The following is a 22,011-nucleotide window of genomic DNA, read 5'->3' as shown; positions in this document are numbered from 1 at the left end:
TAGCCGGGTGTGGTGGTGGGTGCCTATAATCCCAGCTACTCAGGAAGCTGAGGCAGGAGAATCACTTGAATCTGGGAGGCAGAGGTAGCAGTGAGCCGAGATCATGCCATTGCATTCCAGCCTGGGCGACAAAATAAGACTGTCTCAAAAAAAAAAAAAAAAAAAAAAAGGATGTCTTCAGAATATGATGGCCATTTTAGAATTCTTGGCAGTAAATACCATGTCCAGTTATTTGCGAAGGATATAACTAATAGGTCCCAACAGGTGAGCCTCATTTTGAGTTATCAAAGCTAGTGAACGCTGAACAGGAGAACCTGAAAAGCAAATCCGTGAAATGATTTTTAGTTTTAAGATTTGGGTTCTGGCCAGGCATGGTGGCTTATACTTGTAATCCCAGCACTTTGGGAGGCTGAGACAAGGCAGATCACTTGAGTCCAGGAGTTCAAGACCAGCCTGGGCAACAAGGCGAAACCCTGTCTGTACAAAAATACAAATATTAGCTGGGCATAGTGGCACACCTATAGTCCCAGCTACTTGGGAGACTGAGGCAGAAAGATCACTTGAGCCCAGGAAGTTGAGGCTGCAGAGTGAGCTGAAATTGCGCCACTGCACTTCAACCTGGGTGACAGAGTGAGATCCTGTCTCAAAAAAAAAAAAAAAAAAAGATTTCGGTTCTATCATTTATTTTCTTCCTTGTTATATAAAAGCCTGTTCTTTTTTAGGTGAGAAATTGAATATATGCAGAAATATCTAATGATTATTAGGTCTTAGGGTGCTGGGGAAGCAGAAGATAGGAACAATAATTTTGTATTATTCGTTATAAACATTAACAAGTCTGTGCCAGGCACGGTGGGTGGCTCAAGCCTGTAATCCCAGCACTTTGGGAGGCCGAGACGAGCGGATCACAAGGTCAGGAGATCGAGACCATCCTGGCTAACATGCTGAAACCCCGTCTCTACTAAAAAATACAAAAAAAAAAAAACAGCCAGGCGAGGTGGCGGGCGCCTGTAGTTCCACTTACCCGGGAGGCTGAGGCAGGAGAATGGCGTAAACCGGGGAGGCGGAGCTTGCAGTGAGCCGAGATCGCGCCACTGCACTCCAGCCTGGGCAACAAAGCGAGAATTCTGTCCAAAAAAAAAAAAAAAAAAAAAAAAAAACAAGTTTGTTAAGCTTTATATTATGAACCTTAGAACAGTGCTTCCTATCTTATTTCCTTGATACAATTTTGATTTTTTTAATCGGATATTTATACTAATTAAGTGAGCTTGGGAAAGAATGTGCTCATCTGTGAAGTATGAGAAAGTAGAGGAAAAAAAACCACCCTTTTCTTTCTTTCTATCTATCTATCTATCTATCTATCTATCTATCTATCTATCTATCTATTTATTTATTTAATTTTGAGACGGAGTCTTGCTCTGTCGCCCGGGCTGGAGTGCAGTGGCCCGATCTCAGCTCACTGCAAGCTCCGCCTCCCGGGTTTACGCCATTCTCCTGCCTCAGCCTCCGGAGTAGCTGGGACTACAGGCGCCCGCCACCTCGCCCGGCTAGCTTTTTGTATTTTTAGTGGAGACGGGGTTTCACCATGTTAGCCAGGATGGTCTCGATCTCCTGACCTCGTGATCCGCCTGTCTCGGCCTCCCAAAGTGCTGGGATTACAGGCTTGAGCCACCGCTCCCGGCCACCCTTTTCATTATCAAAATAGTATTACCATTTTACTACCTTGCTAAAGTAGAAGTGAGATAATGGTTAAGAGGGGCAATGATGGGGCTGGGTGCAGTGACTCACGCCTGTAATCCCAGCACTTTGGAGGCCAAGGCTGGTGGATCACCTGAGGTCAGGAGTTCGAGACCAGCCTGACTGACATGGTGAAACCCCGTCTCTACTAAAAATACAAAAAACTTAGCCAGGCATGGTGGCACATGCCTTTAATCCCAGCTACTTGGGAGGCTGAGGCAGTAGAATCACTCGAACCCAGGAGGCGGAGGTTGCATTGAGCCGAGATTGCGCTATTGCACTCCAGCTTGCACAACAAGAGTGAAAATCTGTCTTAAAAAAAAAAAAAGGGCAGTGATGGAGTCAGAGAGACCTGGGCTCAAATCGCAAATCTGCCACTACTGACCTTGGAATAACTACCCTTATGCAGCTGAGTTACAGCTTACTTATATATAAAGTCGGGAGGATAGTTTTATTTGTCTCATGGAGTTGTTAGGATGAAATGAGGTATTACATGTAAATTGATTGGGCACAACGGATGGTACATAGTAAGTACTCAGTAAGTCATAGCTGCTGTTGGCCGGACATGATTGCTTACACCTGTAATCCCAACACTTGGGAGGCCAAGGCAGGCGGATTACCTGAGATCAGGAATTCAAGACCAGCCTGGCCAACATAGTGAAACACCATCTATACTAAAAATACAAAAATTAGGCCTCGCATGGTGGCTCATGCCTGTAATCCCAGCACTTTGGGAGGCCAAGTTGGGTGGATCACGAAGTCAAGAGATGGAGACTCTCCTGGCCAACGTGCTGAAATCCCATCTTTACTAAAAATACAAAAATTAGCTGGGCGTGGTGGCACATGCCTGTAGTCCTAGCTGCTTGGGAGGCTGAGGCAGGAGAACTGCTTGAACCCGGGAGGCGGAGGTTTCAGTGAGCCTAGATCATGCCACTGCACTCTAGCCTGGCAACAGAGTGAGACTCTGTCTCAAAAACAAAAAAAGAAAAAAATACAAAAATTAGTCAGGTGTGGTGACACACACCTGTAGTCCCAGCTACTAGGGAGGCTGAGGCAGGAGAATTGCTTGAACCCAGGAGGTGGAAGTTACAATGAACTGAGGCCACGCCATTGCACTCTGGCCTGGGTGACAGAGTTAGACTCCGTCTCAAAAAATAATAATAAAATAGCCACTGTTGCTCAGCCACAGAGTGCTTATGTTACATATTTGGCTAGTGAAGGACATGTATGCAGAATACATGTAACAATGTTGTTTGGACTGAGAAGTGTGGTGTTTTGGTCAATCTTCAATTTAGAGTATAGAACAGGGATTGCTTACTACGGCCCATGGACCAAATCTGGCTATTCCCATTTGAAGTATTGGCTCTTTAAAAACAGTTTGCTGGGCCAAGAGGGGTGGCTTATGCTTGTAATCCTAGCACTTTGGGAGGCCGAGGCGGGTAGATCACGAGGTCAGGAGTTCAAGACCAGCCTGGCCAAGATGGTGAAACCCCATCTCTACTAAAAATACAAAAATTCGCCGGGCGTGGTGGTGGGCACCTATAATCCCAGTTACTGGGGAAGCTGAGGTAGGAGAATCACTTGAACCCAGGAGGCGGAGGTTGCAGTGAGCAGAGATCACGCCACTGCACTGTAGCCTAGGCGACAGAGCAAGACTCCGTCTCAAAAAAAAAAAAAAAAAAAAAAAATTTGCTGGGCAGGCTCATGCCAACACTTTGGGATACTGAAACAGGATCACCTGAGGTCAGGAGTTGAGACCAGCCTGGCCAACATGGTGAAACCCCCTCTCTGCTAAAAATACAAAAATTAGCTAGATATGATGGTAGGTGCCTGTAATCCCAGCTGCTCGGGAGGCTGAGGCCAGGAGAATCACTTGAGCCTGGGAGGCAGAGGTTGCAGTGAGCCGAGATTGTGCCACTGCACTCCAGCCTGGGCGACAGAGTGAGACTCCATCTAAAAAAAAAAAAAAAAAAAAAATCCCTGGTGGAGAGCAGTATTTCTGATGAATTGAGGTGTTTTAGACAAATTTTTTAAAAAATTTATATATTGTAATGTGAAATAGAAAAACTCACATGCCTAACCTATGATTTTATGAATATTCTCGCTTAGGACTTGTGTAAAGGTGTGAAGCACTAAAATAAAGGGAATCTGTTTTTCACAAATTTGAGCTCTCTTAAAATGTCGGGCTGAGCGTGGTGGCTCACACCTGTAATCCCAGCACTTTGCGGGGCCAAGGCGTGCAGATCACGAGGTCAGGAGATTGAGACCATCCTGGCTAACATGGTGAAACCCTGTCTCTACTAAAAATACAAAAAATTAGCCAGGTGTGGTGACACGCAGCTGTAGTTGCAGCTACTCAGGAGGCTGAGGCAGGAGAATCACTTAAACCCAGGAAGGTGGAGGTTGCAGGTAGCCAAGATTGCGCCACTGCACTCCATCCAGCCTGGGCAACAGAGTAAGATTCCATCTCAAAACAACAACAACAACAAAAATCATAAAATTTAGAAATATTTATGACACTCTCTTTATTCATACAATAGGGCTCGTCGGAAAAAAAGTTCTGCTAGAAAATTTGGTCTACAGAAACTTTGGGAGTGGTGCTTAGGACTTGTACAAATGAGTTCATTACCATGGAGAGTTGTAATTGGTCGTCTAGGAAGGATTGGTCATGGAGAATTGAAAGGTAAAGTTGTGCTTTTATTAGTATTTATATTTCTGTTTTATGTTAATTCACACACTGTTCTGACCACATCTAGGTATATATGTTGAATACAATGCAAAGGTTATCAAATAAGGAAACACATATGTCTAGGCCACAAATGGCTTAATTCAAATTTTAAAAAGACATTTTACTCTTTTTTAACTTTAATAGCAGTCTTATTACTGCTGTTCTTACTTGTTTTCTGTTTTTTCCACTTTCTGATTGTTATTTAACTTATCCTCTGTTGAGCAGATACTAATTGAATTTGGTATACCTAATATTAGGGGGATAAAGGATGTTGAGTAGCATCAGCAGTAAGTTTGGCTTGATGATGACTCCAGTTTGAGGAATACACTAATTTAAAAGCCATTAACTATTTTTATGTTTTAACTTTAACTTGGTTCTACAGGATATTACTAATGCTGTTACTGTGATTTTTTTTGTTTTTTAAACTGTCGATACCCACAGATTGGAGCTGTTTGCTGAGTCGTCGAAACTTGCAGTCTCTAAGTAAAAGGCTCAAAGACATGTGTAGAATGTGTGGTATATCTGCTGCAGACTCCCCTAGCATTCTCAGTGCTTGCTTGGTGGCAATGGAGCCCCAAGGCTCTTTTGTTATTATGCCAGGTTAGCTATCTTTAGTTTATATCAGATTTAATTCTTTATGCAGTTTTTAAGTATTACATAACATTTATTCTTCATTTATTAAAAGAAAAAAATGTCTTTCATTTTTCAGATTCGGTGTCAACTGGTTCTGTATTTGGAAGAAGCACGACTCTAAACATGCAGACATCTCAGCTAAATACCCCACAGGATACATCATGTACTCATATACTTGTGTTTCCTACTTCTGCTTCTGTGCAAGTAGCTTCAGCTACTTATACCACTGAAAATTTGGATTTAGCTTTCAATCCCAACAATGGTAGGTAATTTGTTCCGTTTTGGTAGTCTGAAGAATACCTCCCAAAATAAATTCATGTCCAATACCTGAAACATGTGAATGTTACCTTATTTTACCAAAAAATGACTTTGCAGATGTGATAAGTTAAGGACCTTGAGATGGAGAGATCATCCTCAATTATGCAGTTGGGCCCTTAATGCAATAACATGTATTCTTATAAGAAGGAGGCAGAAGGAGGTTTGACTACATAGAAGAGAAGAAAGCCATGTGATGGAAACAGCAGGAAGCAAAGTCAAAGGGAGAAGATGCTATGTTGCTGACTTTGAAGATGGTGAAAGAGTCCATGAACCAAAGAATATAGTTCTAGACTCTGGAAAAGACAAGGAAACAGATTATCCCCTTCAGCCTTGCCAACATCCTGATTTCACTCCAACGAAACTGATTTCAGACTTCCGGCCTCCAGAACTGTAAGAAAATAAATGTGTGTTGTTTTTAAGCCAACAGTTTGTGGTAACTTGTTAAAGCAGCAACAGGAAACTTAATACAATCATTCTTTTACCTTGTTGATACCAGAACTGGGTGCTGTGAATTATCCCATAAATCTTTACTTTTAAAAAGCTTTTTGAGACAGACTCTCACTCACTCTGTCTCCCAGGCTGGAGTGCAGTGGTAAAATCTCAGCCCACTGCAACCTCCACCTCCTGGGTTCAGGCGATGCTCGTGCCTCAGCCTCTCGAGTAGCTGGGATTACAGGCGCATGCCACCATGCCTGGCTAATTTTTGTATTTTTGGTAAAGATGGAGTTTCACCATGTTGGCTGGGCTGGTCTCAAACTCCTGACCTGAAATGATCCACCCACCTTGGCCTCCCAAAGTGCTGGGATTACAGGTGTGAGCCACCATGCCCAGCCATCTTTACTTATTTTAAAAGGCAATAGTTGGTCACAAAATATTTGTATAGGTTTACCCTTGTGCTTTTGAGGTACCTGTACATGAACTCATTTTATATATCTCTTCTGTTGATTTGCCAAAATAATATAATTTATATAAACTGCCAAAGTAGGGAGATAGCTTTTCCAGGTGAATTTATAGTTTACATTTTAGTAGAAGAGAAAATAAATAGTATTTTATTGTTATTCTGAGATACCTTAAGAAATCTCACATCTCTAAAGTCATATATATGGCTATTATGCTCTCTTGTTTTAGTGTGTTATATAATAACTCAAGTATTTTACTTAATAAAGAACATGGTATTATTCGTAAATACAGTAATCCTCCTTGTCTTTGGTTTTCCTTTACATGGTTTCAATTACCCTTGGGTACAGTACAATAAGATACTTTGAAAGAGAGAGTGAGAGAGACCACATTCACATCTCTTTTATTGTAGTACGTTGCTGTAATTATTCTAATATTGTTGTTGTTAATCTCTTACTGTACTTAATTTATAATTTAAACTCCATCATAGGTGTGTATGTAAAGGAAAAAGCAGTATATAGGATTTGATACTATCCTTGGTTTCAGAAATCTATGTGGGTATGGGGATGGGTCTTGGGACATATCCGCCATGGATAAGGGGGACTACTGCAGTCCCACTTTAAACACATTTTCATTTCCTTTGTACTATGTTTGCTTTGTATTAGTTTCCTGTTGCTGCTCTAACAAAGTACTACACATTTAGTGGCTTAAAACAACACCCATTTATTTTATCTTACAGTTCTGGAAGCCAGAAATCCAAAATCAGTCTCGATGGGCCAAAGTCAAAATGTCAGCAGGATTGATTACTTTCTGGAGGCCCTAAGGGAAAATGTTTCCTTGCCTTTGTCAGTTTCTACAGGCCACCTGCATTCCTTGGCTCATGGTCCCTTCCTCTGTCCTGGATGCCAGCAGTATAGTGTCATCACATCTCCTTCACTGACTCTAACCCTACTGCCTCCCTCTTATTAGGACCCCTGTGATTACATTGGACCCACCCGGATAATCCAGAATAATCTCCCCATCTCAAGATCCTTAGCTTGATCACATCTACAAAGTCTTTTATGGTAACATATTCTTAGATTCCTGGGATTAGGATGTGGACATCTTTGGGGGGCCATTATTCAGACTACCACATGCTTGTTTATGCATAATTATTTGTATGTTTTTTAGCACAACATTTGGCACATGGTAGACACTCAGTAAATGTTGGTTAAATTAACCCATTTTGGTTAAAATTTCATTTATTTTGACCCTTTCCTGTGAATGACCATAGGATATGGAAAATGGAGTTCTAAATTTCTTTTCTTTCTCCTGTTTAGATGGAGCAGATGGAATGGGTATCTTTGATTTGTTAGACACAGGAGATGATCTTGACCCTGATATCATTAATATCCTTCCTGCTTCTCCAACTGGTTCTCCTGTACATTCTCCAGGATCTCATTACCCCCATGGAGGTGATGTGGGCAAGGTAACTGTGTTGTAAATTTCAGTTTTTCTGGGCTGGGCGCAGTGACTCACACCTGAAATCCCAGCACTTTGGGAGGCCAAGGCAGGTGGATCATGAGGTCAGGAGTCTGAGACCAGCCTGGCTAATATGGTGAAACCCCGTCTCTACTAAAAATGTAAAACATAGCCCGGTGTGGTGGCACGCACCTGTAGTCACAGCTAGTCGGGAGGCTGAGGCAGGAGAATCACTTGAACCTGGGAGGCAGAGGTTGCAGTGAGCCAAGATCAAGCCACCGTACTCCAGCCTGGGCGCCAAAGGAGAGTGACCAAAAAAAAAAGTGTAGTTTTTCTAAATACCATTCCTTACCCTAGTAATGGATTAATATATGAAATGCAATACTATTTTTCCTTGGAAATTAGCAAGAGTTGAGGTTAATTAACAGTGCAGTCATGCATTTCTACATCGTAGACATCAGTACTTTGAATTGCACATTTTTAAGAGAATCTCTAAGGCTCTGCTTTCCCTGAATCCGTATTTTCTAGACCATTTGGCATTACTCCTTTTTTTGTAGTTTTTGTGGCAGTTCACCATAGTTTTTTACTCAGATATAGGATCACAGTATCTTTCAGAATCACTATATATAACTCTTAAGAGCAGCCATTCATATCAGGGCTGTGACAAGGAATATAATAAAAATATTAGTTTTCTCATAAGACTAGATAAAACACTGACCATCTGCTTCCCCTTTTTATCTTTAGCAATTATGGAAGCAGGCTGTCTTGACCTTGTATTTGAAGTAAAAACTAATTGGGCTTCAGCAAATAACACCTATTTGAAATTAATATATACTGGGCTGGGGGCGGTGGCTCATGCCTGCAATCCCAGCACTTTGGGAGGCTGAGGTAGGTGGATCATGACATCAGGGGATCAAGACCATCCTGGCTAACACAGTAAAACCCAGTCTCTACTAAAAATACAAAAATTAGCTGGTTGTGGTGGTGGGCGCCTGCAGTCCCAGCTACTGGGGAGGCTGAGGCAGGAGAATGGCATCAGCCAGGGAGGCAGAGCTTGCAGTGAGCCGAGATTGCACCACTGCGCTCCAGCCTAGGCGACAGAGCGAGACTCCATCTCAAAGAAAAGAAATTATATATACTGCTGATTTGATTATTGCAGTATGCATAGTTTTTTTTTTTTTTTTTTTTTGAGACGGAGTCTCGCTCTGTCGCCCAGGCTGGAGTGCAGTGGCCGGATCTCAGCTCACTACAAGCTCCGCCCCCCAGGTTTACGCCATTCTCCTGCCTCAGCCTCCCAAGTAGCTGGGACTACAGGCGCCCGCCACCTCGCCCGGCTAGTTTTTTTGTATTTTTTAGTAGAGACCGGGTTTCACCGTGTTAGCCAGGATGGTCTCGATTTCCTGACCTCGTGATCCGCCCGTCTCGGCCTCCCAAAGTGCTGGGATTACAGGCTTGAGCCACCGCGCCCGGCCAACATGCATAGGTTTAAAATTTACCCTTTTAAAGTAGGGAAGGATCTTTTTCCAATCTTACTTTGCATTCCTTCCTCCTTTTTGTAACTGCAAAGAAATTAGATAAGAAATACATACAACAAAAAGCACCAGTAATCCCACCACCTTAATAAAACCATTTTTACTTTTAAGCAAATTACCATCCTTCCATATATGTTTATATTGCAATTTTCAATAAGTATAATCAGCTTTTTAATGTTGCATTTTTGTTATGCCGTAATTTGTGTCCTTCCCAAAATATTGGACATGTAAGGTTTTTTTTCTATTATAGATAATGATGTAATGAACATTTTCATGCATATTATTTTTCTTTTGTCTGTTTCCTTAAATACCAAGAAATACATTAATCCAAAGGATATGAATGTGACTTAGTAGTTGTCCCTTCATGTTGCCGTAATAATTTTCACAACACTATTAACTGCATTTTATAGATAGTGCTAGATTAACAAAGCTAAATTGAATCCACCTTTTGAATTGGGGTGTGGTTTTCAGGGCTTAAAGGAATATTAGCAAGTAACTTAAAGATGTCATTGAAAATTTTGTATGTTTTACTCATCTGTGAAGGTTTACACACTTTCCTGTGAGCTTGGCGTAATAATACAGACTTGTTAAACAGCTGGCATATTCATTTAATGCAATTCTTAAAATATGTTCTATTAATGCTTTTACTTATAATACTCCTAAGTACGTAGAAACTGGTTTTTTTCAGTATCCTTCAGTATTTTGTTAAATTGATGTCATAAGGTAATGAGACTGATTGCTATAAGCCATTCTGTGTTTGTATCTGGTACTTAGCTATATTTGAGTTAAAACTAATAATATACTTCTAATTTTGTCTTTTTTAAGGGTCAGAGTACTGATCGGCTACTTTCAACAGAACCTCATGAGGAAGTACCTAATATTCTTCAGCAACCATTGGCCCTTGGTTACTTTGTATCAACTGCCAAAGCAGGTCCATTACCTGACTGGTTCTGGTCAGCATGTCCTCAAGCACAATATCAGTGTCCCCTTTTTCTTAAGGTATTGCCATTTCTGTCCCAGTTCCTAAATAATTCTAATTGACAGCCTAAGTCCTGAGAAATCTGGAAGTGGCTTTTTTAAGTCTTAATAGCTTGTCTAAGTTCTTAAATGAATTGCCATGTGTGACTCTTTAAACAAGATCACGAAGGCGTGGTGGCTCACACCTGTAATCCCAGCACTTCAGGAGGCCGAGGCAGGCAGATTACCTGAGGTCAGGAGTTTGAGACTAGCCTGGCCAACATGGCAAAACCTCGTCTCTACTAAAAATACAAAAATTAGCCAGGTGTGGTGGCGGGTGCCTATAGTCCCAGCTATTCAGGAGGCTAAGGCAGGAGAATCGCTTGAACCTGGGAGGCAGAGGTCGCAGTGAGCTGAGATCGTACCACTTCATTCCAGCCTGGGCCACACACTGTGAGACTCTGTCTCAAAAAAAAAAGAAAAAAAACTAGTTTTTAAATTTATATTTTTAGGACTTTATTCTTAAGTCAGACTCCTAGGATCCTTGTTGTTAGTGTAGATTGAGTATCCCTTATTCGAAATGCATAGGACCAGAAGTGTTTCCACTTTTGGATTTTTTCAGATTGGGGATACTCAGTCTGTTTCGACTGTACATACGTAAATTTAGAGCTGAGAGAAACTTTATGTTACCTCTAGTCTAACCTTCTCATTTTATAGGTGAGCATATTTAAGTTCAGAAAAACTCACCTGTTTAAAGTCATAATTGGTAATAGACTCAAGACTGAAACCTGGGTCTTTTAATGATTATTATGTTATTCTTTGAATTACATCATACTGCACTGCTGTTATGCTACATTATTTTGGGGAATAAAAGATTTATAATCTTGGGCTGGGCGTAGTGGCTCATGCCTGCAATCCCAGCACTTTGGGAGGCTGAGGCTGGTGGATCACGAGGTCAGCAGTTCAAGACCAGCCTGGCCAACATGGTGAAACCCCGTTTCTACTAAAACGACAAGAAATTAGCCAGGCATGGTGGCATGTGCCTATAGTCCCAGCTACTTGGGAGGCTGAGGCAGGAGAATCACTTGAATCTGGGAGGTAGAGGTTGCAGTGAGAGCCAAGATCATGCCACTGCACTTCAGCCTGGGTGACAGAGCGAGACTCTGTCTCAAAAAAAAAAAAAAAAATTATAATCTTTGTAATACTTGATTTTTAGTTTCATTTACTACTTAAAAAAGTTTTTCTAGCTGTGTATAGATTACTGTGTTAAAACTGAGTGGTTTTTAAATACAGTAATGAGACTCTCAGATTCATAGTGATTTATTACAACAAACTCAGGCTGGGCACAGTGATTCTCACACCTATAATCCGAGCACTTTGGGTGGTCGAGGCAGGAGAATCGCTTGAGGCCAGGAGTTCATGATCAGCCTGGACAACATAGTGAAAGTTTGTCTCTCTAAAAAATTTTTAATATTAGGCATGGTGGCACGTGCCTGTAGTCCTAGTAACATGAGAAGCTGAGGCAGGAGGGAGGATCGCATGAGCACAGGAAGTTGACACGGGAGGTTGAGGCTGTAGTGAGCCATGATCATGCCACTGTACTCCAGCTGTGTGACAGGAGACCCTCTCTCAAAAAAACAAAACCGAATTTGTTAGTAAGCAATGTAATGTGAAGTGTGGAGATAAGCCACAAAATGAGATGTAAAAGCCCTATGCAGAATTTATTACTGCTGCTGGTATTATTGTTCCAGAATAACAAATTTAGATGTGACTCACTTATTCTTATGTAAACCCACCAGAAGTTGACTGTTTTTAATCACCAAATCATGCTAATTTAAATACTTGCTGCCGGGCACGGTGGCTCACACCTGTAAACCCAGCACTTTGGGAGGCTGAGGCAGGCAGATCACCTGAGGTCGGGAGTTCGAGACCAGCCTGAACAACGTGGAGAAACCTTGTTTCTACTAAAAATGCAAAATTAGCTGGGAGTGGTGGTGCATGCCTGTAATCCCAGCTACTCTGGAGGCTGAGGCAGGAGAATCGCTTGAACTCAGGAGGCGGAGGTTGCAGTGAGCCAAGATCACGCCATTGCACTCCAGCCTGGGCAACAAGAGCTAAACTCCATCTCAAAAAAATAAATAAATACTTGCTAACTGGGCCAGGTGCAATGGCTCACGCCTATAATCCCAGCACTTCAGGCGGCTGAGGCGGGGAGCTCACCTGAGGTCACGAGTTTGAGACCAACCTGGCCAACATGATGAAACCTGCCTCTACTAAAAATAAAAAAAAAGTAGCCAGGCATGGTGGCAGGTGCCTGTAATCCCAGCCACTAGGGAGGCTGAGGCAGGACAATCGCTTGAATCTGGGAGGTGGAGGTTGCAGTGAGCTATTGCACCACTGCACTCCAGCCTGGGTGACAGAGTGAGACTCTGTCTCAGTCAGTCAATACATACATGTATACATACACACATGCTAAGTTATTTTTACCTGTTGGAGTAGAAGTTGGATTGTATGTATGCTTTGGTTTCTTAGGGATGTATTTTAGTGGGTACTAGACCAATAGGTTTCTTCCTGTTGCTATTAAATCTTGGTATCTTTGGATCACATCCATTGACTCAATGACATTTGAGATTAAACAGTGGACTTCTGTACCACATTTATAAAGAATACAACAGCTGATGATCTGAATTGATTATTAATGAGATAATATATTTAAAGGGTGTCAAGTAATAGCTTTGTCATATGACATTTCTTCCTCTTCCAGTAGTTGTGCAGTGGTCTATAAAGATCTCATTACAAGAACATATTCTTGGCCGGGCGCGGTGGCTCACGCCTGTAATCCCAGCACTTTGGGAGGCCAGGGCAGGCAGATTACAAGGTCAGGAGATGGAGACCATCCTGGCGAACACTGAAACCCCGGGATTAGCCGGGAGCGGTGGCGGGCGCCTGTAGTCCCAGTTCCTCGGGAGGCTGAGGCAGGAGAATGGCGTGAACCCGGGGGGTGGAGCTTGCAGTGAGCTGAGATCGCACCACTGCACTCCAGCCTGGGCAACAGAGTGAGACTCCATCTCAGTAAAAAATAAATTAAATAAATAAAAAATAAATAAATAAGAACATATTCTCAAGGGATTTTCTATATACTAGTAGTCTGTGGTGTCTCCACAAAACAAAGGGTTCTTTGTGGTCCTTTGGGAGGGTGCTACACATGCTATCTGTCCTCTTTTCTAGTCATAATACAGGTATGCACATAGAATCCCTGAAAAACAGAGGTTTACCTAGCATTTCCCAAACTTATTAATACACAAGGAAAGGATTATTTAACACCTGTTAATAGTTTATTACTTTAGTGTTTCAGGGGATGTGTTTCAGGAAACACAACTTTACAAAAAGTCCAAGGGACTATCTAGAGCTTTCCTACTCAGTATATATTTGCAGAAAGGATAGTGTAAAGCGGGCATTCACTCTTAGATACATTGTAACAAGATTAGGACTTCTGGTTATGAACTACCATCTAGAGCATAATTTACTATAAGTTTCATTCACTTTTTTTTTCATATATCTCAGTTTTATACTGTAGGCAGTAAAGCCACCTGGTTTGTTTCTCTTTGCTTGGAAATATAGCGGGTTGTTAGCTAGATTCCTTTTTATCATAGGAATAGAGTACTGGTACTTATTACATTTTAAAAATTTGTAGTGATTTGCAGTGTGAGACTTGCTTATACCTCCATAAATCAAGAGTTTGTAGACAGTTCAAACATAGATATCTTTGGTTATATTCCTAAATATACTGCACGAGTTTCTACATATATTGCAGTTGCAGATGAGAGAGCACCTAAATATAAAATAGTACCTTTTACAGTATACAGAATGAGATCTATGAAGAGTTACTGCAGTGAACATCACCATTGTTTTGTCATAGCTTTTTAATACTATATTGACTTACATATATTGACTTATAAACAAAATGAATGACTCATTTAATTGGAGTGTGGAGTAGCTCATTCCTTTCTGCCACTATTCATTGCCGTATCTAAATGAGTGTGCCAGTTTTTACTAATCCTCTGTTACGAAATTGAGTGGGCAAAGCAGGCATCTGTGCACCATATTACTTAGGGTGTTCTCAGTTCAACCCAAGATAGCTTTGTTTAAGGTTTATTGTGCTGTAACCAAACTATTTGCTTATGCTTACGCCTGTTACTTTTTTCAGTGCTAGACTTAGGTATGTCTGCGTAGTCATAAAGGGTGTCGTATACCTTAGGGACAGACTACTCAGGTTTACTCAATTTAGTGCCTCCTTAAACATTTACGTTGCACATCTAGGCAAATTAGACTTAGCAGATAATTAGAAATTCTTTTTCTAAGGATTATTGTATGGTCTCAAAAACAATAAAGGTAAAGAAAAGAAAATAGATTCAAAATAAGTTTTGCACCTAAAAATCACTTCTGGCTAGGTGCAATGGCTCATGCATGTAATCCCAGCACTTTGGGAGGCCAAGGCAGGAGAATTGTTTGAGACCAGGAGTTCAAGACCAGCCTGGTGAACAGAACAAGAACCTGCCCCTACTTAAAAAACAAAAAATGTCTATAATGAATTAAAGAAAACAAGCATTTTTATAGTGGCTTTCATTCATAACATAGGACTAAAATGTATTTAATCATTTTAGAAGATACACTGGGAGAATAAGGTAAAACTAATTAGCAGATTATTTTCTGTTTGGCTGACTGATTGATTACCTGTTACCTTCTTAGGCCTCTTTGCACCTCCACGTGCCTTCAGTGCAATCTGACGAGCTGCTTCACAGTAAACACTCCCACCCACTTGACTCAAATCAGACTTCAGATGTCCTCAGGTACAAGTCTTTTACCCTTAACAATTTGTCACTGCAACTTTAAAAGAATATAATGTTGATTCTTATATATTTTTCTCATTTTTGGCAAGAATTCACAGTTGTATACCACTGGATCTCTAAATAAGCACTGCTATTCTAACATGAGTAATCTACTTTTGAGGATAACTTTTATGGAAATTGCTTCTTTCCCCCCAGGGACTCTCTGTTACACTCTTTTTTAAGGTGACTTTGAGTCTTAAATGCCATAATTGAAAACTGCTTCCAAAATGTAGATTGAAAATAAATACATGACTTACGCAGTTTATTTACTTTTCAGGTTTGTTTTGGAACAGTACAATGCACTCTCCTGGCTAACCTGTGACCCTGCAATCCAGGACAGACGCTCATGTCTCCCAATTCATTTTGTGGTGCTGAATCAGTTATATAACTTTATTATGAATATGCTGTGATCTTCATTTGATGGAACTGTGCAAGAAAAGAACACGGAAAAATGGATATTTCGCTGCAGGATTAAGTTACAATTATCTTCTCAGTGAAAGTTATTTGTGATGGGGTCTAATTCTTATTACTTCAGCAAATATTGTTTTGACTTGGGGGGAGGGGCTATAACCCTGCTATTTTTCATTGACTCTACTGAACTCTTTAGGATGATGACTGATCATACAAAACGTATTATAACATTTTCGTAGCAAAATTAACCTTTTTTTTCCAGTCACAGTATTTGTGAAAAGTAATGAGCCATAGTACCCAGTCATGTTAAATGAATATTAAAAGCATGGAGAGGAAACATGAGGAACAATGAATTTCAACATATGGCTTCAGAACATGAAGATGTTCTTGTATTGGATTATAGTATCTAGTATTCAAAAATGCCTGCATCTCTTCTCTTATTTATTGTAAGTTTTTAAATGTATAAATTGTCTTATATTTCTTAACCTCTTTTATAAAAATTTTCCTAGAAGGTTTATACTGCCTTCTTGCTTTAAAGCAATTGGTCTAAAATATATGTAATCGTCTTAATTAAAAAGTTGCAGTAGGGTTGCTTTTAGAGTATTATTTTTTTGTAAGGGGGTGGGTGGGACAGTAAATTTGTATTGTCTCGATGTACAGTTTAACGGGGATAGAGGGGGAATAATGTCCATACCATTGTGTGTGGAGGATTTACAGCTAAGCTGTAGTTGCAGAGTACATGTACAGTAATGAAGTTCACTGTGTTTATAAATTGAAAAGGTACCAGGTCTTACAGCATTTTATATATCACATCTTTACAGAATAACATGATGGCAATATACAAGTGGTATTGTTAGGTGGTTTAACTTAGAATAAAATGAAAATTCTTCAGTTATATTTTGTACTATGGTTTAGGGCTATGACTAATATTTCAGGCCATTTCCAGTGCAAGAAACTTAGTTTTACAAGAAAAACCATTTGCTACTGAATGCTTAAACTAATTTTGGTGTTTAATGTTACATGCTTAAATTTTTTTCAGTTTTAATAGTGGCACATTTAGGCATGGGAATATTATTATGAAATTTATTTTCAGGATCTGCTATAAGGTTGAAATTTAGCCCAGCTCTAGGCATTTTACAAATTATTTTACAAGCAGTCACTCTTGATTGTTTGACTTTTTTTTTAAATTAAAGATTGGGAATGTATGTGAGAGTATGCATATGTATGGGGGTGTGTGTGTGTGTGCGCGCAATCAAACTGTGGTGTAAATAGATTCTCAGTGAATTCTGGTATTCAGACTCTATTCCACTAGTGAAAGAACCATTTTCTAAACTTCCCTTGCCTTTTTTATTTATTTAATTTTCTTGGTTTGGAGATGTCAGTCCCAAACACCAGAGTCTGTACTTTTCTATAACACAGCTCAGATTAAGGTAGGGCATATGCCAAGGAGGTTCTCACCTCCCTAAAGAAGGGACTTGAATTTTAGGGACTTTAATTCACCCCTCCTTCAATACAACTTTCCCCCTTCTTGTTTGCACATGCCAAGATAACTGCTTTTATGCAGGGTGTACCCCCTTGAAAAATCCTTTCTACAGTGCTGCTCACAAAAGAGCCCAAGTTCGCCTCCTACCTGCATTGCTGACTTGAATTCACAGTCGCCGAGTCTACCTATCTTTCTTGGAAGCAGTCTAGCAAAATTTCTATTTGTACGTTCACTAATTATCTACAAGGACAAAATCAGTTGTATTTGCAAAACTCTACTTCAGTAGGTTTTTTTTTGGTTTTTTGGTTTTTTTTTTACTGAAACTTGTTTTGTGAATACTCTATGCTTAGAATTAAATATCACTTTTTTATGAACGATATAACTTCTTCAGATTGTGTATATGAAAACATTAGCAATTCTTGTTTTTTCTATGAAGCAAACACAATTGATGACAAAGGTTTTCAATCATTTCTTCAAAACTATAATGCAATTCCAATGGTCAGCATATTTTGATATTAAATTTAAAGATCACCTCTCTGCATTTGTTTTTAAATTATGCTAACACACCACACATTATTTTGGTATGTTTTGTTCTGTACTTTCTTTAAACAAACAAACAAAAAAAACTTGTCTGAGATTTGAAGGAAAATATGCTTATTTGGAATTTCCATAAAAAGAGTATCCTTTTTATATACTTAATAGTGACTTTACAAAATAAAAGTTATATTCTCAGTTGTTTAAAATCACTAACCTGTGGTAACCACACCTCAGTTTGAAAGTAGATTTAAAATTATTCCCTGACAGATTATTTAATGTGGAGCCATAAGGAGGGAACCCAGTATACAATTATTTTTTATTTGGGAATCAGGGAATAGTTCCCAAATATACAATATTTATTGATAAGATTTTTTTTTCTTCCCTTCATATATCCACTCACACTCAATAGAAAGTTATTAAATAATCATTAGAAAAGCTCAGTAGACTTATTTGAGAAATTAAGCCTCGTGCAGGATGATGGATTTGACTTACTAATGTACTGTCACAGACAAGTATGGGTAGTTTTGTTTAAATAGGTAAGCAAAATATTATGCTTTTTAGCAGTGGATTACCAACACCTTGACTTCTTTGTTACAGTGCTAACATCTTTTTTTTGTGCAGTTATCCATGATTATTAAGCAGGGTGGAAGTTCAGTATTTTGTCATTTAAAAAGATTAGTTATATAATGTCTGCTTCCAGCCAGTGAGAAACATCTAGCCATACCTTTCTTATGCAAGCCATTCAGTTATCAGGACTGTGAATTAACACTGTATGAATAAATTTCTGTACACCTTATTGTTTGGCCAGAAGGCCACCAAGTGTACTTATATGTAATCCTTAAATTTTAAAGTAGCTGTAATTTTTAAATATTTCTAAACTTTTCTTAAACCACTAAAATTAAGCTCTTACTACTTAGTCAACTATCCTCAGCTGTATTCGTACTCAATTGTCAGTATGGCACAGATTACTGTATTAAAATATTCTCCTTTCGTCTTCATACTTACCTTCTGGAGGTAATTTTTTAACTTAATGTGTTACTACAAAGATTTGCAGATCTTTAATCAAGCACTATGTTAATACTGTAATATCAGAATACTATGTTGCATTATTTAAAATGTTCAAATTGAATAGATTAAAAAGTTTTTAAATGCTATTGCATCATATAATTTGCTATTCATCCACTATGGCATTGCATATCAATCAGTTAATACACTTAATGTTGCATGAGTAATATTTTGGTCTGGGTTTCCTCTTAAGATTTTAGTTCGTCTGAATTAAGGAAAAATGTTTTTAATATACATTCTTATTTTGTCCCACCCCTCCAAAAATGAGCTGGAAATCTTAACTTTTTGGTTTTTTTTTTTTTTTCTTTTTTTTGGTATTTTAATGGGCCCAGAACTGTGGTTTAAATTTTTATGTATGTATTTTCTTTTTTGTGGAGTATAAATTTAAAAACTGGATTTGGGACCTAAAATACTCCTCAGGTTGATGTATTCATGAAGTTTTAAAACAGCTTTAGTTTTCAAAGTAAACTGGATATGTGGACCTTAAAGTTATTGAGTTTAAGCTACAAATTGTAACGTCATTACTGGACATGTCAGCATCAACCCTCTCAAAATAGCTTGGTCACTTTATGAAGGGGCGTTTTAAAGTTGTTGTTTAGCAGTGACATTTAATATGGTCCAATTGCTTTTCTTTTTAACGTGACAAAAAGAGAATAAGGAACAAACACTATTGCTGCCGAATGCCATAACACTGAGTTGTACAAATTGTGATTGAGGAAATGAAAAGGTTTATACTTTTTAAAAAAAAAACAAAAACAAAAAAGAAAACTTCAAATGGAATAAATTATTCATGAAGCCTTCATTGTTGTGTCTTATTCTGTTGAAAATATTTCCATATTAAATTTGTGCAAAATTAGTAGCAATATTTTTGTATCATTATAAATGGAAAGGGACAGCCTTGAAACTGATTAATGGTCTTTTAATTTCTCTGAAGTATTTTAAAAAGGATTTTAATCACATAAAAATGTACAGTATGTAGAATAATTGTATATTTTATACCTACCAATTCCTTGTAGGCTGGCCAATTAGGTATTGTCGAGTCCAAACAAGCTACCTTCAAATATTTAAAGCTTAGCTGTATCCTGTTTTTATTTGATCATAAGAATAATGTTCAGAAGTGAGTAATCCATCAAAAATAGCTCTGCCCATGTTCTGTAAGCACACATTTAAAATATTTTTGTCCAGACTTAAGCCAAGTAAGGACATAACTCAAAATTATTGTGATCATTTTGAAATAGTTTTTGCTACAAAAATTTTAAAAATTATCCTTTAAAAGGAGTTGTATGTTGTTTGAACTGCCTATCCTCAGTTATTTTCTGTCTGACAGATCTTTAATCAAGCACGATTATATTACCTCTGGTTTGTTTCTACCTTTTTTTTTTTTTTTTACTTTTTTTTTTTTTTTTTTACTATAGCGAAAAATCAAGCTTTTTTTTTTTTGAGACGGAGTCTTGCTCTGTCGCCCAGGCTGGAGTAGTGCAGTGGCGTGATCTCAGCTCACTGCAAACTCTGCCTCCTGGGTTCACACCATTCTGCTGCCTCAGTCTCCCGAGTACCTGGGACTACAGGCACCTGCCACCACACCCGGCTAATTTTTTGTATTTTCGGTAGAGACGGGGTTTCACTGTGTTTGCCAGGATGGTCTTGATCTCCTGACCTCGTGATCTGCCTGCCAAAGTGTTGGGATTACAGGCGTGAGCCACCACGCCCAGCCCAAGCTTTTTTTTAAAGGGGGTATTCACTTGTACAACTACACACATGGACATTTTTATTTTAAACTTCAAAATACATGAAAGTTAAGGAAACGGGGAAAAACATTTCACCTGCAGCTACAATAGAGCACCAATATGTATTAGTATATTGATAATTTTGGTACATTTGAAAATCTGGAATACCAAACGATCATAGCTCACTGCAGCCCTGAAGTCCTGGGCGCAAGCAGTCCTCCTTGCCTCAGCCTTCTGAGTAGCTGGGACTTCAGGTGCATGCCAACATGCCTGGCTAGTTTTATTTTTTGTAGAAATGGGATCTCGCTATATTGCCCAAGTCTCAAACTCCTGGCCTCAAGCCATTCCTCTCGCTTCGGCCTCCTGAAGCATTGAGAGTACCGTCATGATCTGATCTGCGGCCCTACCTGGCTAAATCTGTCTTGAATGTATTCCTGAGGTGTCTGTTCTGTTATTCTGCTTTTGCCAATATCTTCCTGCCTACTGTAGGGGAGTTATCAATACTGGACTGAAGATTAAGAACCTCTACCCTTAGCGTACTATAGCTATAACCAGAAATTCTGCTTGAGATTAATAGAAATTGATACTCTTAGAGCTTGGTTTTGTTTTGTCTTTTCCTTCTAGAGCAACCCAACAGAACTGTCAAGAATTTTCTGATCTTCTGTAAAGTTTAAAGGCTAGGCCAGGCGCGGTAGTTCACTCCTGTAATTCCAGCACTATGGGAGGCTGAGGCGGGCGGATCACCTGAGGTTGGGAGTTTGAGACCATCCTGACCAAGTATGGTGAAAACCCATCTACTAAAAATACAAAAAACAGCCAGGCTGTGTTGGCTTGCACCTGTAATCTCAGCTACTCGGGAGGCTGAGGCGGGAGAATTGCTTGAACCCAGGAGGCGGAGGTTGCAGTGAGCCGAGATCCCACCACTGCACTCCAGCCTGGGAGACAGAGCGAGAAGATCCTATCTCAAAAAAAAAAAAAAAGGTTTAAAGGCTGAAGCTTTAAAGACTCCCTTATTTTGCTCCTACCTACTACAGAGAAAAAAAATCAAAGTGATAAATTTAAATCATGCCACGTGTCCAAGCCACATAATGTCTTACAGACTTGCATTCAGAATGCGTGAGTTTAAGTCTTGGTTTTGTCATTTTCTTTTTGTTTGGAGCATATCATCACTAAAACCAACTTCCTTCTACAGAAACCACTTGGTCCCTAGAGAACAACCGCTTGTCCTTTGTCACTGTGCATGCCACTGCCATCTATGCTGTTGTGCAAACTGTAAACTCTTCCTTGTAACCATTCATCAAAAACTATCAGTCTTGTGTACTGTGGTACACTCACTGTGGTCCTTGGTAGCTGAAAACCTTTAGCAGCTGCTTCTTGCTCTAAAGATGAATACAGTCTCAAAATGGGCCTCTCTACCCTGTTTTCCTCCTTGGTTTTCAGGCATTTGAGTGCCTTGAAAGCCCCATGGGTATTTTTTGCCTTAAAACCTCCACCTGATTTCCACATACACCCTTGCTTCAGATCAGGCTCCCTTGTTACACACGCTTATTGTAATACCCTAGATGGAGTCTTTGTAGTGTTCTCTTTCTTTCTCTTTCTTTCTTTCTTTCTTTCTTTCTTTCTTTCTTTCTTTCTTTCT

The 22,011-nt window shown here is 39.5% G+C and overlaps 1 protein-coding gene across 1 annotated transcript in view; it reads left to right on the top strand.

Moving 5' to 3' along the window:
• Window positions 1-17,652, top strand: part of MED13 (mediator complex subunit 13) — a 123,876-nt gene extending 106,224 nt beyond the window's left edge. The window contains exons 24-30 of the mRNA XM_023204666.2: window positions 4,275-4,417; window positions 4,904-5,062; window positions 5,172-5,357; window positions 7,630-7,778; window positions 10,129-10,302; window positions 15,010-15,110; window positions 15,427-17,652. Of these exons, the coding sequence (XP_023060434.2) occupies window positions 4,275-4,417; window positions 4,904-5,062; window positions 5,172-5,357; window positions 7,630-7,778; window positions 10,129-10,302; window positions 15,010-15,110; window positions 15,427-15,559 (1,045 nt within the window). The 3' untranslated portion in view covers window positions 15,560-17,652. The remainder of the gene's footprint in view (window positions 1-4,274; window positions 4,418-4,903; window positions 5,063-5,171; window positions 5,358-7,629; window positions 7,779-10,128; window positions 10,303-15,009; window positions 15,111-15,426) is intronic.
• Window positions 17,653-22,011: the final 4,359 nt, after the last annotated feature.

This window comes from Piliocolobus tephrosceles, chromosome 16 (genome assembly GCF_002776525.5).
Source record: "Piliocolobus tephrosceles isolate RC106 chromosome 16, ASM277652v3, whole genome shotgun sequence".
In the NCBI taxonomy this organism is placed as follows: domain Eukaryota; kingdom Metazoa; phylum Chordata; class Mammalia; order Primates; family Cercopithecidae; genus Piliocolobus; species Piliocolobus tephrosceles.
This window is presented reverse-complemented; position numbering and strand designations above follow the sequence as displayed.